Source organism: Penicillium verrucosum (genome assembly GCF_028828655.1).
Source record: "Penicillium verrucosum strain IBT 35672 chromosome Unknown utg000003l_segment0_segment0, whole genome shotgun sequence".
Classification (NCBI taxonomy): Eukaryota; Fungi; Ascomycota; class Eurotiomycetes; order Eurotiales; family Aspergillaceae; genus Penicillium; species Penicillium verrucosum.
In genome coordinates this window covers 1,342,557-1,364,156 of record NW_026643212.1, presented here as the reverse complement: position 1 = coordinate 1,364,156, position 21,600 = coordinate 1,342,557, and the positions used below count along the sequence as shown (strand labels likewise).

General features: G+C 48.8%; 10 protein-coding genes across 10 annotated transcripts; 6 read left to right on the top strand and 4 right to left on the bottom strand.

Annotated features, from left to right (window-relative positions):
* Positions 1-41: 41 nt before the first annotated feature.
* Positions 42-326, top strand: N7516_008211 (uncharacterized protein; the record flags this gene model as incomplete). The annotated part of the gene is made up of 2 exons (XM_057220930.1): positions 42-83; positions 153-326. 2 exons carry the CDS (start codon positions 42-44, stop codon positions 324-326), a joined length of 216 nt encoding a protein of 71 aa, XP_057071202.1.
* A 322-nt stretch (positions 327-648) lies between these two features.
* Positions 649-2,508, top strand: N7516_008210 (uncharacterized protein; the record flags this gene model as incomplete). The annotated part of the gene is made up of 1 exon (XM_057220929.1): positions 649-2,508. One exon carries the CDS (start codon positions 649-651, stop codon positions 2,506-2,508), a length of 1,860 nt encoding a protein of 619 aa, XP_057071201.1.
* A 908-nt stretch (positions 2,509-3,416) lies between these two features.
* N7516_008209 (C2H2-type zinc finger protein) lies at positions 3,417-4,428 on the top strand (the record flags this gene model as incomplete). The annotated part of the gene is made up of 2 exons (XM_057220928.1): positions 3,417-3,806; positions 3,916-4,428. 2 exons carry the CDS (start codon positions 3,417-3,419, stop codon positions 4,426-4,428), a joined length of 903 nt encoding a protein of 300 aa, XP_057071200.1.
* An 822-nt stretch (positions 4,429-5,250) lies between these two features.
* On the top strand, positions 5,251-6,618 carry N7516_008208 (phosphatase PAP2 family protein; the record flags this gene model as incomplete). Its single annotated transcript, XM_057220927.1, has 3 exons — positions 5,251-5,342; positions 5,409-5,935; positions 6,053-6,618. The coding sequence occupies 3 exons, from the start codon at positions 5,251-5,253 to the stop codon at positions 6,616-6,618; spliced, it is 1,185 nt and encodes a 394-aa protein (XP_057071199.1).
* A 159-nt stretch (positions 6,619-6,777) lies between these two features.
* N7516_008207 (vacuolar protein sorting family 37 protein) lies at positions 6,778-7,593 on the bottom strand (the record flags this gene model as incomplete). The annotated part of the gene is made up of 1 exon (XM_057220926.1): positions 6,778-7,593. One exon carries the CDS (start codon positions 7,591-7,593, stop codon positions 6,778-6,780), a length of 816 nt encoding a protein of 271 aa, XP_057071198.1.
* A 468-nt stretch (positions 7,594-8,061) lies between these two features.
* N7516_008206 (ankyrin repeat protein) lies at positions 8,062-8,718 on the bottom strand (the record flags this gene model as incomplete). The annotated part of the gene is made up of 1 exon (XM_057220925.1): positions 8,062-8,718. One exon carries the CDS (start codon positions 8,716-8,718, stop codon positions 8,062-8,064), a length of 657 nt encoding a protein of 218 aa, XP_057071197.1.
* A 358-nt stretch (positions 8,719-9,076) lies between these two features.
* Positions 9,077-11,557, top strand: N7516_008205 (tRNA ligase; the record flags this gene model as incomplete). The annotated part of the gene is made up of 1 exon (XM_057220924.1): positions 9,077-11,557. The coding sequence occupies one exon, from the start codon at positions 9,077-9,079 to the stop codon at positions 11,555-11,557; it is 2,481 nt and encodes an 826-aa protein (XP_057071196.1).
* Positions 11,558-12,504: 947 nt separating this feature from the next.
* N7516_008204 (putative Golgi traffic protein SFT2) lies at positions 12,505-14,239 on the bottom strand (the record flags this gene model as incomplete). Its single annotated transcript, XM_057220923.1, has 4 exons — positions 12,505-12,657; positions 13,251-13,401; positions 13,702-13,822; positions 14,008-14,239. The coding sequence occupies 4 exons, from the start codon at positions 14,237-14,239 to the stop codon at positions 12,505-12,507; spliced, it is 657 nt and encodes a 218-aa protein (XP_057071195.1).
* Positions 14,240-14,773: 534 nt separating this feature from the next.
* N7516_008203 (uncharacterized protein) lies at positions 14,774-15,289 on the bottom strand (the record flags this gene model as incomplete). The annotated part of the gene is made up of 2 exons (XM_057220922.1): positions 14,774-15,116; positions 15,159-15,289. 2 exons carry the CDS (start codon positions 15,287-15,289, stop codon positions 14,774-14,776), a joined length of 474 nt encoding a protein of 157 aa, XP_057071194.1.
* A 4,083-nt stretch (positions 15,290-19,372) lies between these two features.
* N7516_008202 (basic helix-loop-helix domain-containing protein) lies at positions 19,373-20,920 on the top strand (the record flags this gene model as incomplete). Its single annotated transcript, XM_057220921.1, has 1 exon — positions 19,373-20,920. One exon carries the CDS (start codon positions 19,373-19,375, stop codon positions 20,918-20,920), a length of 1,548 nt encoding a protein of 515 aa, XP_057071193.1.
* Positions 20,921-21,600: the final 680 nt, after the last annotated feature.

The window sequence follows — 21,600 nt, the reverse complement described above, 5'->3', positions numbered from 1 at the left end:
TGCACCGAAATCCGATCCCTGCCCTGTAAAGCGGCCCACAGATGGCGCTGGGAAACATGGTGTTGGCTGCCAAATTACATAAGGTATGTTGCAAACACACCTAGTTATTGTTATCTTTTATATTGAATCCGTACTGATTTATGTATCCACAGGCGGCTGGTGCGTTCAACTTCGCACTTTGCATTCCCATCTGGCATATTTTTATTATTGCGCAGATTCTCGACGCGGTCAATTTCCACATCGCACTACCAGTGGATGACCGAAGTACACTCATCCTTGGAAAGAACCAGAAAGCCCGGAAGCGTGAGGTTAAGGGATGGATCTAGTTTCCAGCTTTTGTGGCTTTGAAAATATATTTACAACGTTGTGTGTCAAAATAGCCAATTTGACGCTTCGTAACTATATCTTCACTGAAAATACGTAGTTATCACTCACCAAGACTACTATGGTAGTCTGAACCGTGAGAATCAACGACTGTAATATACATTTGCTCCGATATCCACATCGCCTGGTTACCCTAGAAACGACCCCTGTAAAACACCAAAATGGCGCTAATGACGATGGTGTGATCCCGCTAAGTTGAACCTCCAAATCTCACGGCTGCCTTCTTAGACAGACACACCCACCTCGGTCGGTCGGAACTTCATGATGGAGAAAGGAAAGTTCACCTCTATGCCCCAGCGTCGAACATGGCACTGGGGAACCATCGTCTGGTTGGCAGCAGCCGCAGGGATAGTGGGCCTAGTGGGGTTCGGTAAATTCCCTACTGCGCCGCGCTGGGCCTTCCGAGACGATCCTCAAGTCCAAGACTCGCCCTATGGATCATTCCCACAAGCAGACGACCCATTCAAGTTCATCCCATGCACTGATACCAGTCGTCCGCCGCCACTGGATGACCCGACTCCGCAGCAATCATGGGCCGCCCTCTTCGACGCCGATCCGAATCATTGGAGCTGGGGAAGCACAGGTGGAATTTACCTGTGTGGATACTTAGACCTACCGCTTGATTATCACAACTCTTCAGACTCTCGTATTGTCAGAATTGCAGTTACCAAGTTCCAGGTCGCCGGTCTCGCCCGTAGGAATGATCATAGTATTTCATCCAAGAGCTACAGGAGTGAGCGCACTATCATCATAAATCCAGGAGGCCCTGGAGGAAGCGGAACATATTTCCTTTGGGAGGCCGCAGAGGAGATCACCAGCCGCTTTAGTGATGGACAACTCGATGTGCTAGGGTGGGATCCCCGCGGTGTTAATTTCTCCCTGCCCGCCGCGGCATGTTACCCCCAAGACGGGTTCCGGGACCGATGGTCACTGCTAGCACTCCGATATCGCGAGGAGGCCCCAAAGGCCCAACTGGAGTCTATGGATGCCATGAACAACGCCACCTTCTTTGCCTGCCAGCAACGGCTGGGAGATTTTGGCCGCTTCATCAGCACGGCGTCGGTGGCAAGGGACCTGGACGAGATCCGAAAAGCACTCGACGAAGAAGAAGTCACAGGATATTTGGTTAGCTATGGTACGGGGATTGGCCAGACATATGTCAACATGTTTCCCACCCGAGCGGGCCGTTTGATTCTCGACGGTACGGAATATGTCAGGGATCATCGCGTTTTAGGCGGCTTTGGCTGGACTGCTCTCGACAACACGACAGATGCATGGCGCGACGGGTTCTTAGGGGAGTGTATCAACTCCGGTCCGGAGTGGTGTGCATTGGCCAATCCCGTTTCTAGCCAGGATGGTCCCGTCACACTTCCGCAGTTGGAAGCCCGTATGACCCAACTACTTGAGTCTCTGAAAGCTCGCCCACCGTCCGCGTACACCGAATCAGCCGGGCCTTCTCTGATCACTTACTCAGCGCTCGTCGAGAGGGTTCTCTATCCGGCTATGTATAGACCGGCAGACTGGCCGCGTACGGCACAAATGCTCTACGAGCTCGAGGCAGGGAATGCAACTCTAGCAGCCAACTCCCTAGATCTCTCATGGAGCGATCACTCTGAAAAGCTACTCTATCCGCATGTCCCATCTTCCACTGAACTCGATCTCCTCGTGATATGTGCTGATGCGTACGATGCACCCCTTCCCGACGGACTTGGATGGTGGGATCAGTTGTGGGAGACAATGTCTGCCCAGAGCTGGATAGCTGGAAACTCCCGCTTCTTTTCGGTTCTGCCTTGTCGATACTACAATACCTATTGGGACCGTCCTTCGGAGGTGTATCGCGGCGATCTCAACAATACTCTCAAGACTCCTGCTTTGCTTATAGCTTCGCCGTATGATCCTGCGACCCCGCTGCGCAATGGACGAAGGCTTCTAGCCGAGATGGGCCAAAATGCCCGGTTGATTGTTAATCATGCTTATGGGCATAGCTCTAGACGTGATATGTCGGACTGCACGGATCGAGTTGCTAAAGATTATATTCTGCATGGAATTGTTCCCAAGGAACAGGAAATCCAGTGCTATGCCAATAACAAGCCTTATGTTCGTGAACTTGTCAGCGACGAGTGAGAAAGCCCGGTTGATGTTTCTGTATGTTATTGCATCCAGCGCATAGATATGTTTCATTATCAATGATTTCCCTTAGTTATGACTGGATAAAGTGTGAAGAGCTTTATGGATTGTACATATTTATGAGATTGGATGGTATATATAAAATCGTAGAAGCAATCCTTGTGCAACATATATAGGGTCAGTACTACCTATGTTGTAGGTACACAGCATGTGTCCTGAAGTCTTGGCATGCAAGGGGTAATTTACCCCGGAAAATCATGTGACAACTGGGACTGAGCATACCAAAGTGCATAATACGGTTAGTCAACGATGTCCGCACATATTGTTGAAATAGCGGGCTTTTATCATTTTAGTTACAACATTGCCAACATCTGCCATTTGTACCATACATGGTAATGACAGATTTCTGTCAGAAACTGCAGTCACTCCGCAAAAGTGTTAACTTTCTTCCGCTACCGCCTTCTTAATTAGTTATACCGCTCATCAATTACTGATTCTAATTGGTGGAGAATTAACAGGCAGAATCTGGGGTGGTGCCAAGACAAAGTGCGTCTAAGGAAGATGGATGCTATAGTGGGAATCGGAGAAGCGTAGGTCTGCAGTCGAAGACGAATGGTGTCATAGACACTTGCATCGATGATCATTACATTCTGGACATGCCATAATATACTTCAAGTAAATACCTACATATGTAAGTACCTACCTAGGTATTGTTGTAGGTACCCGTGGACAGGTGGGCCAGGGGATGTGTTACTCATCAGATAAAGACGCCGATAAAATGCCGGGGATGTGAGAGATCCATTCCGCCCCAGAGATCGACCTCGTCAATTTATACGTCCCCTCTCCCCTCTTTCCCATATTTTATTGTCATTCCCACTCTAAGAATATCTTCCACTCTTCCCACCATGTTCGAATGCAGCACCTGTACCGAACAATTCTGGGATTGGGATGACTGCCATGACCATATGGATTACAGAGATCACTGGATCGAGTGTGAAACATGCAATCGAGGATTCCGCACACAGTCCGCTTGCAACCAGCATATGAACGCCACACAACACTGGGCGCCGACCTTCGAATGCGAAACATGCACTAGCACCTTCTCTAGTCAACACGCCGTCAGCAACCATATGAACGCGAAGGGTCATTGGCTCCCGACCGTTCCATGCGAGACATGTCCGATGAAATTCCAATCGGAGCAGGCTGTGGAGAATCACATGAGAGCCACGGGACATTACAAGAATTACTGCCAAGAATGCAAGCGTAAATTTCAGAACGAGAACTGTTTGCGCCAGGTAGGAGCGCTGACCTGATTTGAGAGAAACACTGTTTGCGCCAGGTAGGAGCGCTGACCTGATTTGAGAGAAACTATGAACCCGTTCGACTCACCCCTTTATCTCATAGCACCGGAACTCCAAAACCCACCGCGGTACCAACATTGCCTGTCCGTTCTGTCAGACTGGCTTTGTCACGGCCAGCGGTGTCTCCCATCATCTTGAGAGTGGGTCCTGTCCTCAAGCTCGAGTTTTGAACCGCGACAGCATCCACCGCATTATTCGACAGCTTGATCCGAATGGCATTGTATGCAAGAAGCAGATCGGGTGGCATGATGAGCAGAACTCGACCTATTCCGTTACCGACAGTGCCTGGAATGGTGACTGTTGGATGTGTTACCTATGCAAAAGGGGGTTCAATTCGAGAAAGGCGCTGCAATCGCATGTTAACTCGCCCGTGCATAAGGACAAGGTCTACCACTGCCTCAAGGGCGGCTGTCCAAAGGAGTTTCACTCCCTTGCTAGTCTGTTCAACCACCTAGAGAGCGAATCGTGTGGATATATGCGGTTCGAGGGGGTTCAACAAGTTCATAACCGGTTGAACGATGCTATCATGAACCGCCGGATGATTGCAGGATTCTAGTTCATTTCATTTCTTTTCATTTCTTTCTTTTGTTATTTCTCTAGACTGTTGTACCTGCCTACAGGAAATTATTGAATTTGCTTGTTTTACGTTTTATCGCTATGAAAATCCAGATCAATATCTTTGATGCTCACTATTAAGAGTTATATACTATCCTGTTGGATCCATCCTGTCGGAAACAGGGCTTGCCTTATAAACGGAACCGAATTTAAGAATAAGAGGGCGTTAATAGAGAGAGAGAGATAATAAGTGATTATAATTAATACAAAACGAACTACTTTTTCCAGGTCTTGAAGAGATAAGACAAATTCTCCATCGAAGTACACTATTTTGTAGTAAGCGCTCACCTTAACGCAATTTGAATTAAAACGTAACATGCTGGCAACGTGGTCGAGTCTGCAGTTTGTATATGTTGTACCTCCTGTATGACAATGGGTCCGGGGAAGACTCCCGCTAAGCGCTGAGCTTAAATGGGGTTAGCTGAACAATTAACTACACTTCTTGACCTATTTCTGGAATGATATTCATTTAGTTTTTGGTTTTAAGGAGTGTTGGATATAATATCTATACCTAACTAGGTAGTTCTATAGAAGTGGAGTTGAATCAATGACGTGAATACTATAGTTGTAGTTACTACTCTATGAAAAGTACATAACCCCAAATCGAGTCCAAGTCATCTCGTTACTCCGCCACATTCCCCAAGTCATTCCCATGCCAACGTTGTTGCCTGCACTTGCACATTTAATCCTCATGATTCTCATGATCATTTTTATCTGTTAGATTCTATCCCATCTCTATTCCTTACTATAATTGCATCCCACCATGCCAATTCCCATCAAGGACACCGTAACCCGTCTGGCAGCTATCTCCAAGCTCCTAGTCCTATCCTATATAATCGATTGGATATTCATCATGTACATCAAACCACCCCTAACTATCCAAAAAAGAGAACAAGAACCTAAACTAACAATCCCAACCAGTGGCATCGCCCTAATCGGCTACGGCTTCTACAAACAATCCCCAAACCACCACCCCTTCAGCCTAACCGACCCAACAATCAGCTACCCCCTCACCAAAGAAACAGTAACAACAAAAACCCTCATCCTAGTCTGCCTCTTCGCCCCGGCAATTATAATCTTTCTACTCTCATGGCTCCTCGTTCCAGCAAAAGCCACAACCCCCTCAAACCCCACGCCAAAATCCCCCGCAGCGCAGTACATCCGCCGCAAATTCTGGGAATGGAACGTCGGCTGGATGGGCCTCGCACTGGCCATCGCAAGCGCCTGGGCCGCAACACAGGGTCTGAAAGTCCTAATCGGCAAACCGCGGCCTGATCTCCTGGCCCGTTGTAATCCAGATCTCGCGCGCATCGCCGAGTTCACGGTCGGTGGGCTTGGGGAGGAGCTGCGCGGTGCGGCGACGTTGGTTTCGTGGGAGATTTGTCGTGATAGGAGTAATTCGTTGCGCATTGATGGGTTTTCCAGTTTTCCCAGTGGACATGCTTCTTGTAAGTCTATATCATACACATACATATCAAAGACATCATACACACCATACCACAGACGTGTTTGGTGCATGACACGGTATACAAAGTATGAAAGCCAAAGCTAATAATCCCCCCCAGTCTCCTTCGCCGGCCTAATCTACCTAACCCTCTGGCTCTGCTCCAAATTCTCCGTTGCATTCCCCTATCTCCCACGCTACCCAGTCGAAGACCAAAACCACGTTGACGACGAGGCTTCCGTCCGGAAACGCGGTGCTGCCCCGCCCGTATACCTAATGCTAATTGCGTTCGTGCCGACTGCCACGGCGTGCTTTATTGCTGCGTCGCGTTGGTTCAATTATAGACACCATGGTTTTGATATTCTCTTCGGCTCCGCGCTCGGCATTTTCTTCGCTTATATCGGGTTTAACATGTACCATCTCCCCATTCGACGTGGTGCGGGCTGGGCTTGGGGTGCGCGTAGTCGGAGACGCGCTTTCGGGAGGGGTGTTGGGGTTCCTAGTTCGTTGGGGACCGATGGGTGGGCGGGTGAGAGGGGGTTGGATGGTGATGTTGAGGGGGCTGCTGCGATGAGGCAGATGGGGTTTAGGAACCAGGGACAGGATCAGGGACGTGTTAAGCCGGAAGGTAGTGAGGGTGCGGCTGTTAGACCTGAGGGGCGAAATGGGTTTCCGGGATTGGGTTGAGTGCGATTCGGACGAAGCAAGACCCTGAAAGGTATTGCGTCGATTTATATTGTATTGTATAGTGCATAGTGAACAGATCATGAATCGGAGGCAGCATGAAATCGTAAATGGCAGTCAGACGTGACGTGACTATTTCTATATTGAGGTTGTTTTCGGACCTCAACGCCAACCACCAACACGTCCCTCATCCCATCGGGCCTTAGCCTCCTTCCGAGCCGCCAACTTGGACGCCTCGCCTCGTACGCGCCGGACCCAATCTGCAATCTCCTTCTCCGTGGCCCGGCCGTGATGATCTTCATCGAGGAAACTCTCCTCAACAGCATGGCAGACAGCCTCTTGTTCCGTGATCGCTGCGCTGAAGCGTTGGTATAGTGCTTTCGGCGACCACGGGGCGAGAGCGGTGTCCATCTCGGCTTGCTTCTTCCGCCAGGAGACCTCCAGTGACTGGTGTGTGATCAGCATTGTTTCCGTGGAGGCGCGGGCTTCAACGAGGTGGTTCTCCATCTCTAGGACGCGAGTTGCGAGGTCTTTGTTTGTTTGAATTAGCGTCTCGAGGTGTTGTTGGTGGGCTGTGTAGGAGGGGTGTTGGCTTGAGAGGGCGGAGATCAGGGATGGGTCTTTGAGAATTGTTTGGAGGTCGGTTGTTCTGGGGTTGCGTGGGTTAGAGGTGCTCCTATCATTGTGTTTCGGGGTTTGAGGGGACACACGATTTGTCGGACACCAGGTCTGGGAGCCAGCCTTCCTCGATTGTTGGGGGATCGGGGATATATGGCTGTTGAGGATTATTGGAATATGCGCCCTGATGTGTGCCTGTCTGCTCTGGCTGCCAGGCTTGTGCAGTGTTTTGCGGGGTACCGTGTCGACTGGCTTCGTGGCTGTTGGGTTTGGGGGTGGTGGAGGGGGTGTGTCGGGGTTCATGGTTTGAGATGAGTAGAACTGCGATTGTGGGGGAAATGGAGACGGTGGTTGAGACATGATATGGTGGTTGGGGGTCGTACGTGGAAGTTATGTTGTTACGTCGGGATAGGGTCGAGCTTGGCGGAGACTAGACCGGTGATCTACGCAGTTGCATCAACAATGAGAGTACGATCTCCACATATGTGGAAAATAGCTAATTATGTTGTACTATAATTTGCTTCAATGGGGATATCGTGATATTTTGTGATTTAATCCCAGTTACAAGATTGTATAGAAGCTTCTCTTCGGGAATTCGAACCACTCGAATAACTCCCAACAGGGACTCTGACAAGTCTAACAGCAGCCTTCACAGGCGGACTCAAACTTTCAACTGAGACATGTCATGAAAGATTCCCGAGATAACGGCGGAGTGCCCATCCGCACGATTCAATCAGCAGGAGCCGTGGGACTTCGACTGGGATGGATTTCTGCCAGTGATTCGCTTCTTCAACAGTGGAATGAGTTTAACAGTCGGAATGCTCCTGTTTACTCAGTTCTCCTCCGAATCTCCCGCTCCATAGCTTCAATATTCGAGCCAGCCATGGCATCCTTAACCAACTCGCGCACCTCATTCTGCACCTCCTCGCTGTAATAATCCTCACGAGTTGCAAGCTCCTCAATGCGCCTCTTGAATTCTGGATCCGGTTCACCACCAGCAGTGGCCTCTTCCTCCGTCATTGTACCAATGTTGACTCTCATATCGCTGCCAGGGATGGCTCCGGGAGAGTTCAACACTTCGGCGGCTTGCTCGTGGGTCGGAGCAGGAGCACCACCGACAGCTTCGCGGAGGTAGGAAGCGACCTGGGGGAACTCATTCTCGGTCTCGAACTTTTCCACAGCTGTAAAGTCTTCGGCGTTCTTCTTATTGACGTCCACACCCAGTTCCTCGACTAAACAGCGCGCGATGTCGCTATCTTCGACCACAAATAGACATGTCTCGCCATCTTCGTCGAGGAGGTTGACATCGACATTGAATTCTTTGACTAGAGCGCGTAGGAGATCGATATGACTGTAGGAGGCTGCGGCGTGCAGCAATGAGTAGCCGGACTCATCTTGGCTGGATGCGATCGAGGGGTTGGATCGCAGTAGCTCCAGAAGGGCTGTTGGGTTGTCGCAGGCCAAGAGGTAAGGATTTTGGGCCATTATGAGTCAAATTATTGAAGTGATAGTATTAGAATCAAATGAATCAAAGATAACTTGTGGTTGTTAAAGTAAGTCAAATCAACTCTCCGCTGGGAAAAAAAAAATATCCGCCTTTCCCTTTCGGCTCCCCGCACTGTGACACATTCAGTCTGACTCTTCGTCTTTACTCCTCCTCTTGGCTGCTTGTGCTTTTGCCCATTTGCTCCTTTTTTTGTTTTCCTTCAATTTCCTACAAATACCCTTCTAATACCTCAGACAGGAGGCCAGGAAAATCATCGCGCCTTTTCTCTTTCCTCTTTCCCCCCACTCTTGTCTGCCCCTCCTCTCCGATCTCCTTGATATCCCCCAACACACAAACATGGCGACTCAAGATCCACACGTCATCTCACAGCTTGTGAATACCCTGGAGACCTCTTGCAAGGCCAAAAAGAGCGAGACAAAGTACACCTGCAAAAAAAGCACCTTTGCCCTGGCCAATAATGTGACCGTGGACTCTTGGAAGTTTCATGACTGGGACTACAAGCATGCCGGTCTACCAACATATGCACGGGGTCTTTTCACCACTAAACGGAAAGACAACGTTCCTGAAATCGTGGCGCGTGGATACGACAAGTTCTTCAACATAGGCGAGGTAAAGGCCACGGAATGGCACAAGATCGAGAAAAACACAAAGGGTCCCTATGAGCTGAGCGTGAAAGAGAATGGATGCATTATTTTCATCTCGGCTTTGGAGGACGACAAATTGCTGGTCTGCAGCAAACACTCGACTGGACCCCGCGAAGATACATTAGTTACCCACGCACAGGCAGGAGAACGCTGGGCGGAACGCCATGTCTCGTCCGTGAATCGACATGTTAAAGACCTGGCCCGAAAGCTGCGCGAGATGAATGTCACAGCCGTTGGAGAACTCTGTGATGACAGTTTTGAGGAGCATGTCCTGGCCTACGACGAAGCTTCTTCAGGCATTTACCTTCACGGTCTCAACTATAACCAGCCTGACTTTAAGACGATGTCGTGTGAAGATGTGCACAAATTTGCTGACGACTGGGGTTTCAAGAAGGCCAAGTTCGAGGTCTTCGATGACATTTTCAGAGTGCGGGGTTTCCTGGAAGGATGCGCGGAGACAGGAATGTGGGATGGACGTGAGACCGAGGGCTTCGTCATCCGATGCCAGCTGAGTGACAACGGCACCGAGCCCTACCGGAATTGGTTCTTCAAGTACAAGTTCGACGAGCCGTACTTGATGTACCGCCAGTGGCGTGAATGCACCAAAGCCGTCATCGGAGGGAAACACCCCAAGATCAGGAAGCATGAGCAGATCACCGAAGAATACTTGCAGTTTGCTCGGCGGGCTCTGATGAAGAACCCTCACATGGCAGAAGAGTATATGAAAAACCACGGTATTATCGCTTTGCGGGAGCAGTTCCTCAAGGAACGAGGCTTGAATGGAGCCGAGATTATCGCTCTAGAGGCTGAAAAGCAGAGCGATCCGCGGGAGACCAACAAAAATGTTATCCTTGAACCGATTGCCTCGCTGGGATGTGGTAAGACGACAGTCGCCTTGGCTTTGGTTAAACTCTTCGGATGGGGACATGTTCAGAACGACAACATTCCTAAACAGAGGAACAAGCCAAAGAGGTTCGCCTTCGACGTCAGCCATGCTCTAGGAGAGCACAGTGCCGTTATCGCCGATCGCAACAACCATCAACGGCGCGAACGTAAGCAGCTCATGGACGATATCTACCCCGTAATTCCGGATGCGAAGTTCGTCGCTCTGCATTACGTCCACGAGCCCAAGGCAGACATGCTCCCCGCCATCCGAGAAGTCACTCAAAAGCGTGTGCTAGAGCGTGGCGACAACCACCAATCCATCCGGGCTGGCACCAACGTCCAGTCAGAGACTGTCGGAATCATGGAGGGATTCCTCGACCGCTTCGAAAGCGTCGACACCACACGCTTGCCAGATGAGAACTTCGATCACGTCATTAACCTCGACGTGTGCGCCTCGTCTCGTGAGAACCTCGAGACAGTTGTCAAAGCCCTCCACGCCGCCTACCCCCGCCTAGTGTCAACCATGCCAACGGCAGCAGATCTCGACCAAGCCATCGACACGGCCCTAAATGACTACAAGGTGACAAAGGATCTCAGTCACAGCTACGGGTCCGCACAAAGGACGAGAGTTAAAAAGCCCAAAAACAAAGACAACAACGCTCTCATCGCCGAACTAACGGACTCTCCCTTCTTACCACAAGCCCTCGCTAAAAAGATTGAATACTTCAACATCTCCCTCCCAACAAATGAGGTCACCTCACTCCTCCGCTCCCTCTTTCCGCCAACCACATCCCCTGAAACAGCCCGTCTCTACAACCAACTCATAAACTCCCGCCGCCTCCAGCCAACCTTCCACGTAACCCTCATCCACCGCGCCTCGAAGAAGGACAATCCAGAGATCTGGGACCAGCTATCCACTCGCTACATCGACACCCAGACCAAAAACCCCGTCGAAGACCCAATCCAGTACACGCCGACTCTAGGCTCTGCGCGCGTGCGCATCGAGCGCCTTATCTGGGATAACCGCATCATGGCCTTTGTTGCGCGTATCCTGCCTGCTGAGGGTGTCGAGTCGGTCGAGTCTGAGTGGCCGTGCGCGAACCCTATCCCGCATATCACGGTTGGCACCGCGGCGCCGGATGTTAAGCCGAAGGAGAGTAATGATTTGCTGAAGCGGTGGGTTGAGATTGGCTCTGGAGGCGATACGGGGATTTACGAGACGGAGGTTGAAGGTGTTAAGGTTGTTGATGGTGTTGTTGGCTTGGTTATGAGCCGGGGAAAGTATTGAGTGTTTTCTTTCGACGTGAATGATTGAGAAAATGGAATTGACTGGATTATTGAATTCGAGGTATTGGTTCCGCTCGTTTTGGCTATGATTTTACTGGATTGCATTTTAGTGTGCTTTTAGCATTCTATGGCAGATATTATGTCTCATTCTTGTTTGTTGAATTAGCTTTGATATCAAACAGATTCCCACTATTCATACTTCTATTACGGATTGTGTATACATTTCTATAACCCATAATCATAGCCGCATACTATCGGCCCCCGTCGTCGGGGTTAACTCCATCATCCATCGGGGGCCGCTGATCCCTACATCAGCCGCATCGGAGAACGCCTTGCAGATTTTTGGGGGCCATTTCTTATCTTTTCGGACTCTGCTTTTCCAGACATTTTCTGATTTACGAAAACCTTTGTGCGATTCCATATTCGCCGTGCTTGGAGGGTGATACCTGCTAACCATGGCATCTCAGCCTGGCCTCCAAGACGAAGGCGTTGTCTTAGAGCGACTTATTGTATTCACTCGCTTGGGTGAGTTTACTACCTTCAGGGTTGCCTATCCGGGGATGTAGGTAATGCTTAATACTCAGGACATGCTCGACTTCACTCAGTGATGGAAAAGCAGCAAGGGGTGAGCAACTAAAATGGAAAGGCAAATCCATCAAGCGCAGCCTGCTATCCGATGTACTTGTACTAGTAGCCTACAAGTTCCCTTTTTGTCCAATGTCAATATTCAGCATTGTACTACCAGGAAACCCAGGCCGTATGCCATGGTAAGTATTTTGGAGGGGGAAAAAAGGAAACTAAAGCGCCAAACACTGTAGTTCTGGCTAGATACATATACACAACGAAGAGAGCCAACTGCACCCGATATCCAAGTAACCACAACCACACCGTGCGATTTATGCAAAGTCCGACAAAGCGTAAGGTATCAGACATGAGCAAGTGAATCAATCAACCACTAATCCAAGATGTAACACGCGATGCTCCGAAACGACCCACGTATTGCAAGCCAGTACTGCCCATGGGGAAATAACTGACGAGGTACCAGACGAGGGCAGCGAGCTGGAACATCGAGGAGATGAGAGTGAGGAAGAGGTTCTGACGCTAGAATCCACGAGAAAAAAAAGAGAAGTCAGTCAGCAAGAGTCTCTGGAAGAGGGTGTGTTGCCAAATGTGGCAAGTGGATGGTGTGTAGTTGTGATATGCAGGTAGAACAGGATGACCGAGTAGTCAGGGACGGTGAGACATAGATTGATCTCGATGGCTCTGGACTCCGCGCTCTGTGACACCGGGATGTGTCGGACAAGGGGAAGTAAGGGAAAGGACATCCAAGTCCCGCGCCGTGGTGGGACGTAGCACAGACGCAAGATTCAAAGCAAAGAGGCCGGCTGAGTACAGGGTGGGATGGAATCGAAGGAGCTAAAGTTGCTGCAGCCAACAGCAGACACGACAAGCCGTGGTTTCAGGTTGTACTGCGCGATGGATGTGAAGGCTGCAAGATTCCCCTTTTCCCGGTTGTGCAGTGCGACCATACGGACTCGGGTAGAGCGAAGGAGAGCGAGTGTGCCACGAAACAAGGAAATCCAGAGGGGAGGGATAGTCGGTGTGCAATGGGATGAAGCGCAAAGAGCAAACATAAAATTCAAATGCGAAAACGAGAACGAAAAATAAAAGATAAAGAAATCGATTTTACATACCCCGATGGCGAAGTATAGCGTCAGGGCGATCGCTCCGAAATAGGCCGCTGTGAATGGCAAACGTGTTCCCGAGACCAAATGCTTAGCGTAAGTCCACGGTCCCATGAGAACCGCCCATGATAGCAAAAACAAGACTGAGCCGACGGACCATCTAGTAAAGAAACCTGTTAGCAAGAAATATCCAAGACCGGAGCGAAAGTTCTTGGCATGAGGCGCAGATATAGGTCGAGATCAGCACCAATCAGCTTGCAGTGTGAAGTACAAAGGTGCACATGGCCCTAACCAAAATTGACTGATGACCTAGTCTATCCCAGCTCGGGATTTGCTCGGTTGTCCGAGAGCATCCGAGGACGTGAGATAGCTAGAAAAACAAAAGAAATAGGGCTGGGATGGTCATAGAAAGCCGGGGAACATAGTCCACATTATGCGGACCATCGCGGAGGCAACTTACAAGACCGCAAATTTGCGGGGCTTGAGCGACAAGACGGGGAACAAGAAGAAACAGATCATGAAACAGACGGCGGCGCCCAAATTACATGCGCCAAAGATGAGCATACGGTCCCACCGACTCACTATACGTAGTCCGTGTTAGTGTGTTTCTCTTCTTCTATCGGCTACCACATAATCAAGCATGGTGGGATTGAATCCTCCCGGCGCAGGAACTGCACTTTCATCACCTGAATCACACAACGGTGTACGGGAGGATCTGGGGATCTGAGGGTCACAAGACAGAAAAGAAAAAAAAAAAAAGACTCACAAGCAAAGAAGCCCTCTTCTTCTTCCCGTCGAGTAGCTGCCGGCAATGGGGCCCCAGGACCTTCATTGTGAGTAGGCAGTTGAACATAACCACCTTCGCTGAACGGGTTGTAAGACTGTAGACGAGATAAGAACGGAGTGTTCGATGACGCGCCAGTATTGACGGGAAGATCCGGATCTCTACGCGACCACCCTAGTGAGTTAACAGAGTCTCGGAACGAGTTATTCGCCATGTTTGAGACCGGTTTTAGTCAAGTTTTAGATCCCCAATAAAATGAGGAGAAGAGGAGCGTGCACTACTGCGTCTGCAGAGAAGGCCCGTGGTCCAGGAAGTCAAGACCAAGAGAACGGTCTGCAGGGACTATGCGAGATGGAGTGCAGATGATCTGCGCCGGGTGGTGGATGATCCTTGAGGATTGGCTAGAAGTGGGGACCTAGTCAAGCCAACAGAGGAGCAGATGACGACTGTGTCGAACGTGGATTCGGCTTCCGATGAGCTAGGACACGCCGTGACTCGGGTCGAATGAGGGACCACTTTCGAGGAAAGTTTTCCGGCTCGAAAATACGCGGTCAAGATCGAAAGATCAAAGGTTTTTGAATATAGCAGGCTGGTAGATAAACTTTATGGATAATCTCCCCGACCAAGAAAAGGGCTGCCTATTGCACTGTGAGATGCGTCAGCCCAATGGGATCTACAGCTATCTCTGCTGAGTCGGCGATGATTACCGGGGGTAGCTTGGGAGGTCTTATGCTGCGGAGCAGGTGGATTAATCGAGAATATGCCGTGCAAGAATGCGGCGAGATAAGCCAACCAAGCGGAAGATAGGTGGGAAGCGTTGAACCTTGCGGGCACGATCCGAGGAGGGATAGGAAGCGAACACGGTATAGGGGGTTCGATGGATGCTGATTGGATAAGGAAGCGCTGCGCTATCGATAAAGGAGGGTAGGAAGACGAGGGGAACCAAGCAAAAATGACGAGATGGCGTGAAGCTACCGATGCGACCAACCCGATCGGCGTTAAGTGCTGAAGCTGTCAGATGATGGTTTCCAGTTGTTGGGGTACAAAGCTTCGGACCGAGCCCTGTGGGGTTATTCACCAGGATGACCCCCCTATAGAAAGATGGAGAAATAAAATAAATACATGTTACTTACCAAGAGGGTGGAATGTTGCCTAGGTGGCGTGTAGAGAGGTATGGTTGTATAGTGGCAGTCTCCCAGCTCTGTGATGAAGTTGGGGAAAGGAGGCTAATGCCTAATGGGGTATAGCGCAATATATGTAACATCACCACCTAGTTAACTATGTAACTAGTTGTAAGCCACTTCACGTCTTTATTTAATATATTTAATATATTTAACATAGTATATGTAGATATTATTATAACATTTCAAATACGTAAATATTATCTTTTGCGCTATATCCGCTGGAATTTGTTAGACCTCAAATCCCTTGAAGACATCCAGAACTATACTTTTCTGTAGGTCCAATCAAGCTTGTTGCATATTAAATCAAATCAATACACTTTAGGTGGAGGGGCCATATGACTTATTCAATAGAATATTAATTTCCAATACAATCACAGTCCATTCTTTAGTATAATACATCTTTTACTATACTCGATTCGGACGCATGATCATTAATAGTTCCCCCCTCCATAACTATCTGCAACTTCCAATCATTAGTTACCGTCCCACTGTCGATCCCTTCATGGCTGGTGCGCACCCTGTAGCGATCGGCCGTAACTGTAATAAGTGTGACTGTAATAGTAGGGTGATGGTCAAGTTCTGGTATTGGACAGCCCTGCAGAATAACGGCTACAACGGTTATAGTTGCCGGCAGTCGTATCGGAAGAACTCCAGATGATGTTGCATACCCATTATATAACCTTTTACCTGTGGACTGTATTTATGTAGCTACCCGTGTACCACCTAGAGGAATTATCCGATAACCATAAGGGCGCTAATATGCACTCCAAACTGCACTGTGGGTAACATTGGCACTAGCCTCATTGTTTCTCCAAATTTGGCTTCTGCTTTTGCCTTTTTTTTTTTTTTTTCTGTTTCCTTGTTTTTCTTGCTTTTTTACATCTACTTTACTTTGCAGTGGTACTCTATAGAATGTCTGATGCACAGAACTCGGCCTATCCGTGACCCCCGGAATGGAGTACGACCTTAACCACGTACGATGTCGTCATATCAGGGTCCTGTGCACAGGTTCTTCGAGGAAGACATGGATAGTCTCAACCTCTTTGTATTGAATGCTACCAAAGTAGACCTTGAAATACAACTTCTCTCCCTTACGTCGACCATGGATTACTAGGCGTGTATGGGTGAACTTTGACGGGACGGGACGTCAGATCCATATTTCCCCCTCAAAACGAATCCCGGAGATCAATTCCCATCTGTTGATCCCAGAATATTATCATCTCCTAAACCGGAGTGGCTCAGAAAGAGGGGAAAGTTTGGCGATGTGGCTCAGCACAGTCATACCAAAGTGAGGTGTATTGCTTTGATTCACGATTGGTGGAGAGGGTTCTTAAGACACATTCCAACCCCTCCAATTGTCTCTCTTCACCACATTCTACCATTTCTACTTATTTTTCTTTTTTTTTTTTTTTTTTTTTCTTTTTGGCTTCGGACAAAGACCAAACGGTTAAGTCCGAAATCTAAAGTCACCAACTGTCTTGAACATTCTAAATGGGTTCCAAATATTGAAGTATGTCATTATTTTCCCTTTGCCGCTGTAACCCAGATCAATCCCCACGAGTCCACCCCTTACGTAGAACAAAAATAACAGAGATTCAAGCCCTACTCAGTTGCAGTGGAGCAATATGGAAGGTCCAAGCTCCCTTGACGATCACAGATATGATCACCACTCCGGACTTCTCTGCACGACATCCCACATGAAGAACAGACCGCACTGATCCTCTTGCAGATTGATAGTGCTTATGGATGGGGTCTGTGGGATATGTACAGTTTTTTTTTCCTTTTCCCTTTTCTATTTTCTATTTACTGTTTTCTATTTTTCTTCCAACACATATACACTAGGATCTTGCCCAATCTTCTGGTATTGCCAAGGTAATGAATGGGATTATGCATGTTATGTTCTCCGGATGATATTTGCAACTCGTACTCATTTTGAATATTTAGTCGATCTCTACCATCTCTGGTGTTTTCAGTACTAGTACTCTGCATAGTTGCTGGAGATCAACCCTGTCCACATGGTCTCATTTAGGGATCCTTGAATATATTCTGCAGACTTCCACTCTGAATGATAGATTAGGGTTCCTATAAGATAGATTTTGGTATGCTTGTAACCCCAAAACCTCATATGATACATTCTTGCTTGCTATGTTCAAGACACCCGTGAGTCATGATCGTAGTAACAGGTGACAAATATCCCAAGGTGCATCATGGGATGGCCGCCGTTTTACTTGATCCGGCTGTATCACCCTTCCCCCTTTGTCCAAGTTTGTTTTTAGTTTTAGGTTGTGAATATGATAATCTTTTTTTTTTTTTTTTTTAGTCAAGTAGTATTTGTCTTTTCTATTATCATTATTATCTATGTATAGTGCAAAAAGAAAAAGCAAAAAGAAAAAGAGGCTCGGGGGTTTACCGTTGCCACCCCTCCATCACCCAAAATCCACCCACACCCCGATTTATACTCACACACCCTTTTTCCTTTCTGATCCAGGTGGTAGTAGTCAACCTAATATTAAATTAAAATTAAAATTCCATGTTCGATGGCGTAGGTGAATCTCATCGATTTCCACCGATCGACGGGCTGCATGACCGATGTTGTAATATATCAAATGAGAGATGCAGGAGAGCGCCGCTTGAGTTCATAAAGTCTCCATTCCCTCGGTGTCTGTCTGCAAAACCTGCAAGTTCTTTTTCCCTCTGAGTTGTCATACTTATGTTCTCGAACTTTTGATTTACAAAGACATTATACCCCGTGAGCTCGTTCGACATATACAGATCAAGGTACGTGTCAAGTCTCCTTTTTATATTGCATACTCCCTTTGTCCCTGCGTCCGCGATATATGCCTTATTGCCAGCTCCCCACGTGTGAATGGGGCTCTGCTCATGATACATTTTACATGTCTTGACCTGCATGCTTATATTGATATGTCTTGGGATATATCCTCTTGATCCTTTGTTAACCTCAACACAGATCTATACCGAGGTATACTTAAGTATACCAACTTCATATACATATCTTCATTTGGTAAGTCTCAAAATATTTCATCAGCCCCAAAACCAAGCCCAAACATGTTCTTTTCTTTTGTTATTGGGAAGTAAGCGTCTTGCGTCAACTCGTATTCCGATTGCAATCCGAGCGTGGGCATCAAATCCCGGGCAAACACCCAGGGGTCAAGGCGCAAGAGATGGGATTCAAGACCAATCTGGCAAATATATCAATTCAGGTGGAGTATGAAGGTCGAAGTATGAACTACGTGTTCATCTACCACATATATACGGAGTATATACGGAGTATACAACACCAAAATTGCTCAAAACGAAAAAAACACCCGCCACAGCTCACCGCCCTCCCACCGCTTGTTCCCCCACTCTCTTCTCCAGACTTCGGTGTTTTGTATCTGCGAAAAGGCAAACTGGGATCAAAATATCCAGCATATCAACTGGGATCAACCGGGTTCAAACTGGGATTGAGTGCCTGATTCGGGCTTGGTTTTTTTCCTGCTCGTTTCTGGTCTTTTTTTTTTTTTTTTTTTTTTTTTTCTATCTTCTTAAACCTCCCATCTTCTTTCATTTCTCACATTTACACGACTTTAATTCTTTATCGCTCTTTCATCACTTACACAGTTTCTCCAGAACATTTTCAGTCACTTTGCGCCTTGTGCCCTGCGATTGCGATTGTCCCAAGACTCGTTCGTGGTGATCTGCACAGTCCTCCTAGTCCCCCTCTCGATTGTCGACTCATCCCGGCTTTAAGACCGAGGAAATTTCCCCGGCTTATTGGCACGTCTCACAAACTCCCCGGACTTCATTCCTCCAATCCTCATTGTTTCAAGGGTAATTATTTGCATTCCTATTCTTTTCTCAGTCTGTTTTGCATTTTATTGGGTTGCCTGTTTTGCCTTGCGCACGGAGGCCACGACATCTTCAAATCGCCCACGGGCGGGGTCGAGTCATAACTAATATCTTTTCTATACACACAGATCGTGACATTTTCACATCCACACCTCTTTCATCCATCCTCTCCAGTTTCGGCCCACCTCGGTCCGTCTACCTTTGACAACTGTCGCGGAGAGTCAGTAGGATCGGCACTACGACTCCTTTCGCCCCTCGCCGATCTGCGCCCCATCCACCACACACACCCCCCGCCCAGATTGTTTCACCGGGCTATGGCTGAAGCGAGTCTTTTCATCAAACACGAATCCGACGATTATAATCCTTTCATCATGTCACACTCCGGTTACTCGATGAGTAACCAATTCCCCGATGGGGTCGACCCCTCCGACTTGACCATGCAGCAGCAGAATGGCTTCATGCCTTACTCCTATGGTTCGCAACAGAACATGTCATCCAGCTTCAACTTCGGCAACTCCGGCATCGACACAGACGAGTTGTTGGATCTCGAGATCAGCGGTCAGAACGGTCATCAGCGCGATAATGTGAACTACCTCCAGGACCAGTCTGCTGGTGGCATCGCGATGAGTCACCAAAGCCAGATGTCGCATATGTACTCCAACACCCCGGATAATGCTCCCATGGCCAGCCCGTTCGTCCAGAACAGCTTCAACTATGAGCAGTACCGCATGAGCCAGCAAAATCCCCACATTCACAATGCCGGCTCTTTCGACCAGAACTACCTCGGCACCAAGCGCCAGAGCTTGCAAGGCATGGACCGTCCTTCTTCTGATGGCCGCAGTCCCATGACCCCAAAGACTCCGGCATTGGGCTCCTTGACATTGGGTACCCCTGAATCTGGCAGCTTCCCGTCCCAGCCTATCCGGACCGGACTGCAGGCTCGTCATCAGAAGTCCCTGTCCAACCAGTGGGACGGAACGCCCGGCAGTGCACAGTCGTACGTCGAGTCGTCTCCCATCTCATCTCCTCCTCACCAATCACACCACGCTGGCATCTCCGAGATCCTCAAGTCCGGGAAACACGCCTCGCTGCCCGCTAAGGTTGACGCCCATCTGCCTGGCGGCAATGGAGATCTCGAATCCCAGGAAGCCAAGCGCCGACGTCGCCGTGCCTCGCACAATCTGGTCGAACGCCGCCGACGTGACAACATCAATGAACGCATCCAGGATCTCTCCCACCTGGTTCCTCAGCACCGACTAGAAGACGACAAGGTTCGGAAGCAACTTGTGAACAGCAGCGCTCTTTCCATGGCTGGTGCAGGCGGAAGTGCCGCCACATCTCTTCTCGCTGGAGGCAACGGCCGCCGCGCGACAGCGGGGAACATCACAATGGGTCTCCCAATCGAAGAAAAGGAGAAGGGCCCTAACAAGGGCGACATTCTCAACGGCGCCGTCAGCTGGACCCGCGATCTGATGTGGGCACTGCACGTCAAATACCAACAAGAAGCAGAACTTGCCGAGCTGATCGGCAGCCTGGGTGGAACCTGGCCCTTTGAGCAAACCGAAGAAGAGAAGCGCATGCGCAGCGAGATACTCGATGCTTTGGAGAGGAATGACCCAACTTCCTTCAGCTACACCCGTGGCCCTGGTAGCGGTCTGCGCGTCCCCAAGCATACTAATATCGCCGGCGATGCCGTGCAGGGCGGCGACATGTCCGGCCTGACCCCTCCCAGCTTGAGTCCTTCATTCCACAGCGGTACCAGCAGTGCCAATGGCGCTGGCCAGCCCCAGTACTGGAACAGCGCTGGTCATGCTGCTATGAGCTTCAAGGAGGAGGACGAGTACGGCATGGAGATGGGCTAGATGGCTCATTTCTGCCTTTTATTTGGTCATTCGAGTTGACCTTTGCATACACGGCGTATTAATATGGGGACCGACTAGTGGGCGTACCAGGAGTGAAAGACAACGGGCCCATGAGTTTTTTTTCTCTTCTTTCTCTTCGATGTTTCTTTCTTGCGTTGTCATTACTTCATGCATCCACGTTAGTACGATTTTAGTTCTTTCCACTTCTTTTCCACCTTGCTTTTGTGATTTTTCTCTGGGGCTTGTGTGCTTATTTCGGTCTTACCTTGCTTTATTCTTATTCCATATCGATACCCCGTCTATTTCCTTGATCTTTACTTTTGGCTTGAGCTACGCCACTGGCCCCGTCTTTAGATAGCGGGCAAGGCATGGCTTTGGTCACTTCTGTGCATGTCCTTATTATCTATTTGTGTCCAGAGCCCATACTGAGTTTTGAAATTTGATTTTTGCGTCTGTTCAATCCATCATTTCATTGTTTCATTATACTATTCTCTCATTATATGTGTTTTGGCATTGTTGCAGAATAAACGTGATTTCGCCTTCCCTAATATCCCCTTTGCTTCTCCTGATGCCGAGTATCTATCAATCAATCTATGGTCTCTGTAATCGCATAGCATATGGGAATTTGAGATGCAGACAAACAGTAGTTAGTGTAGAAAGACAATGCTAGTAAGGGGCAA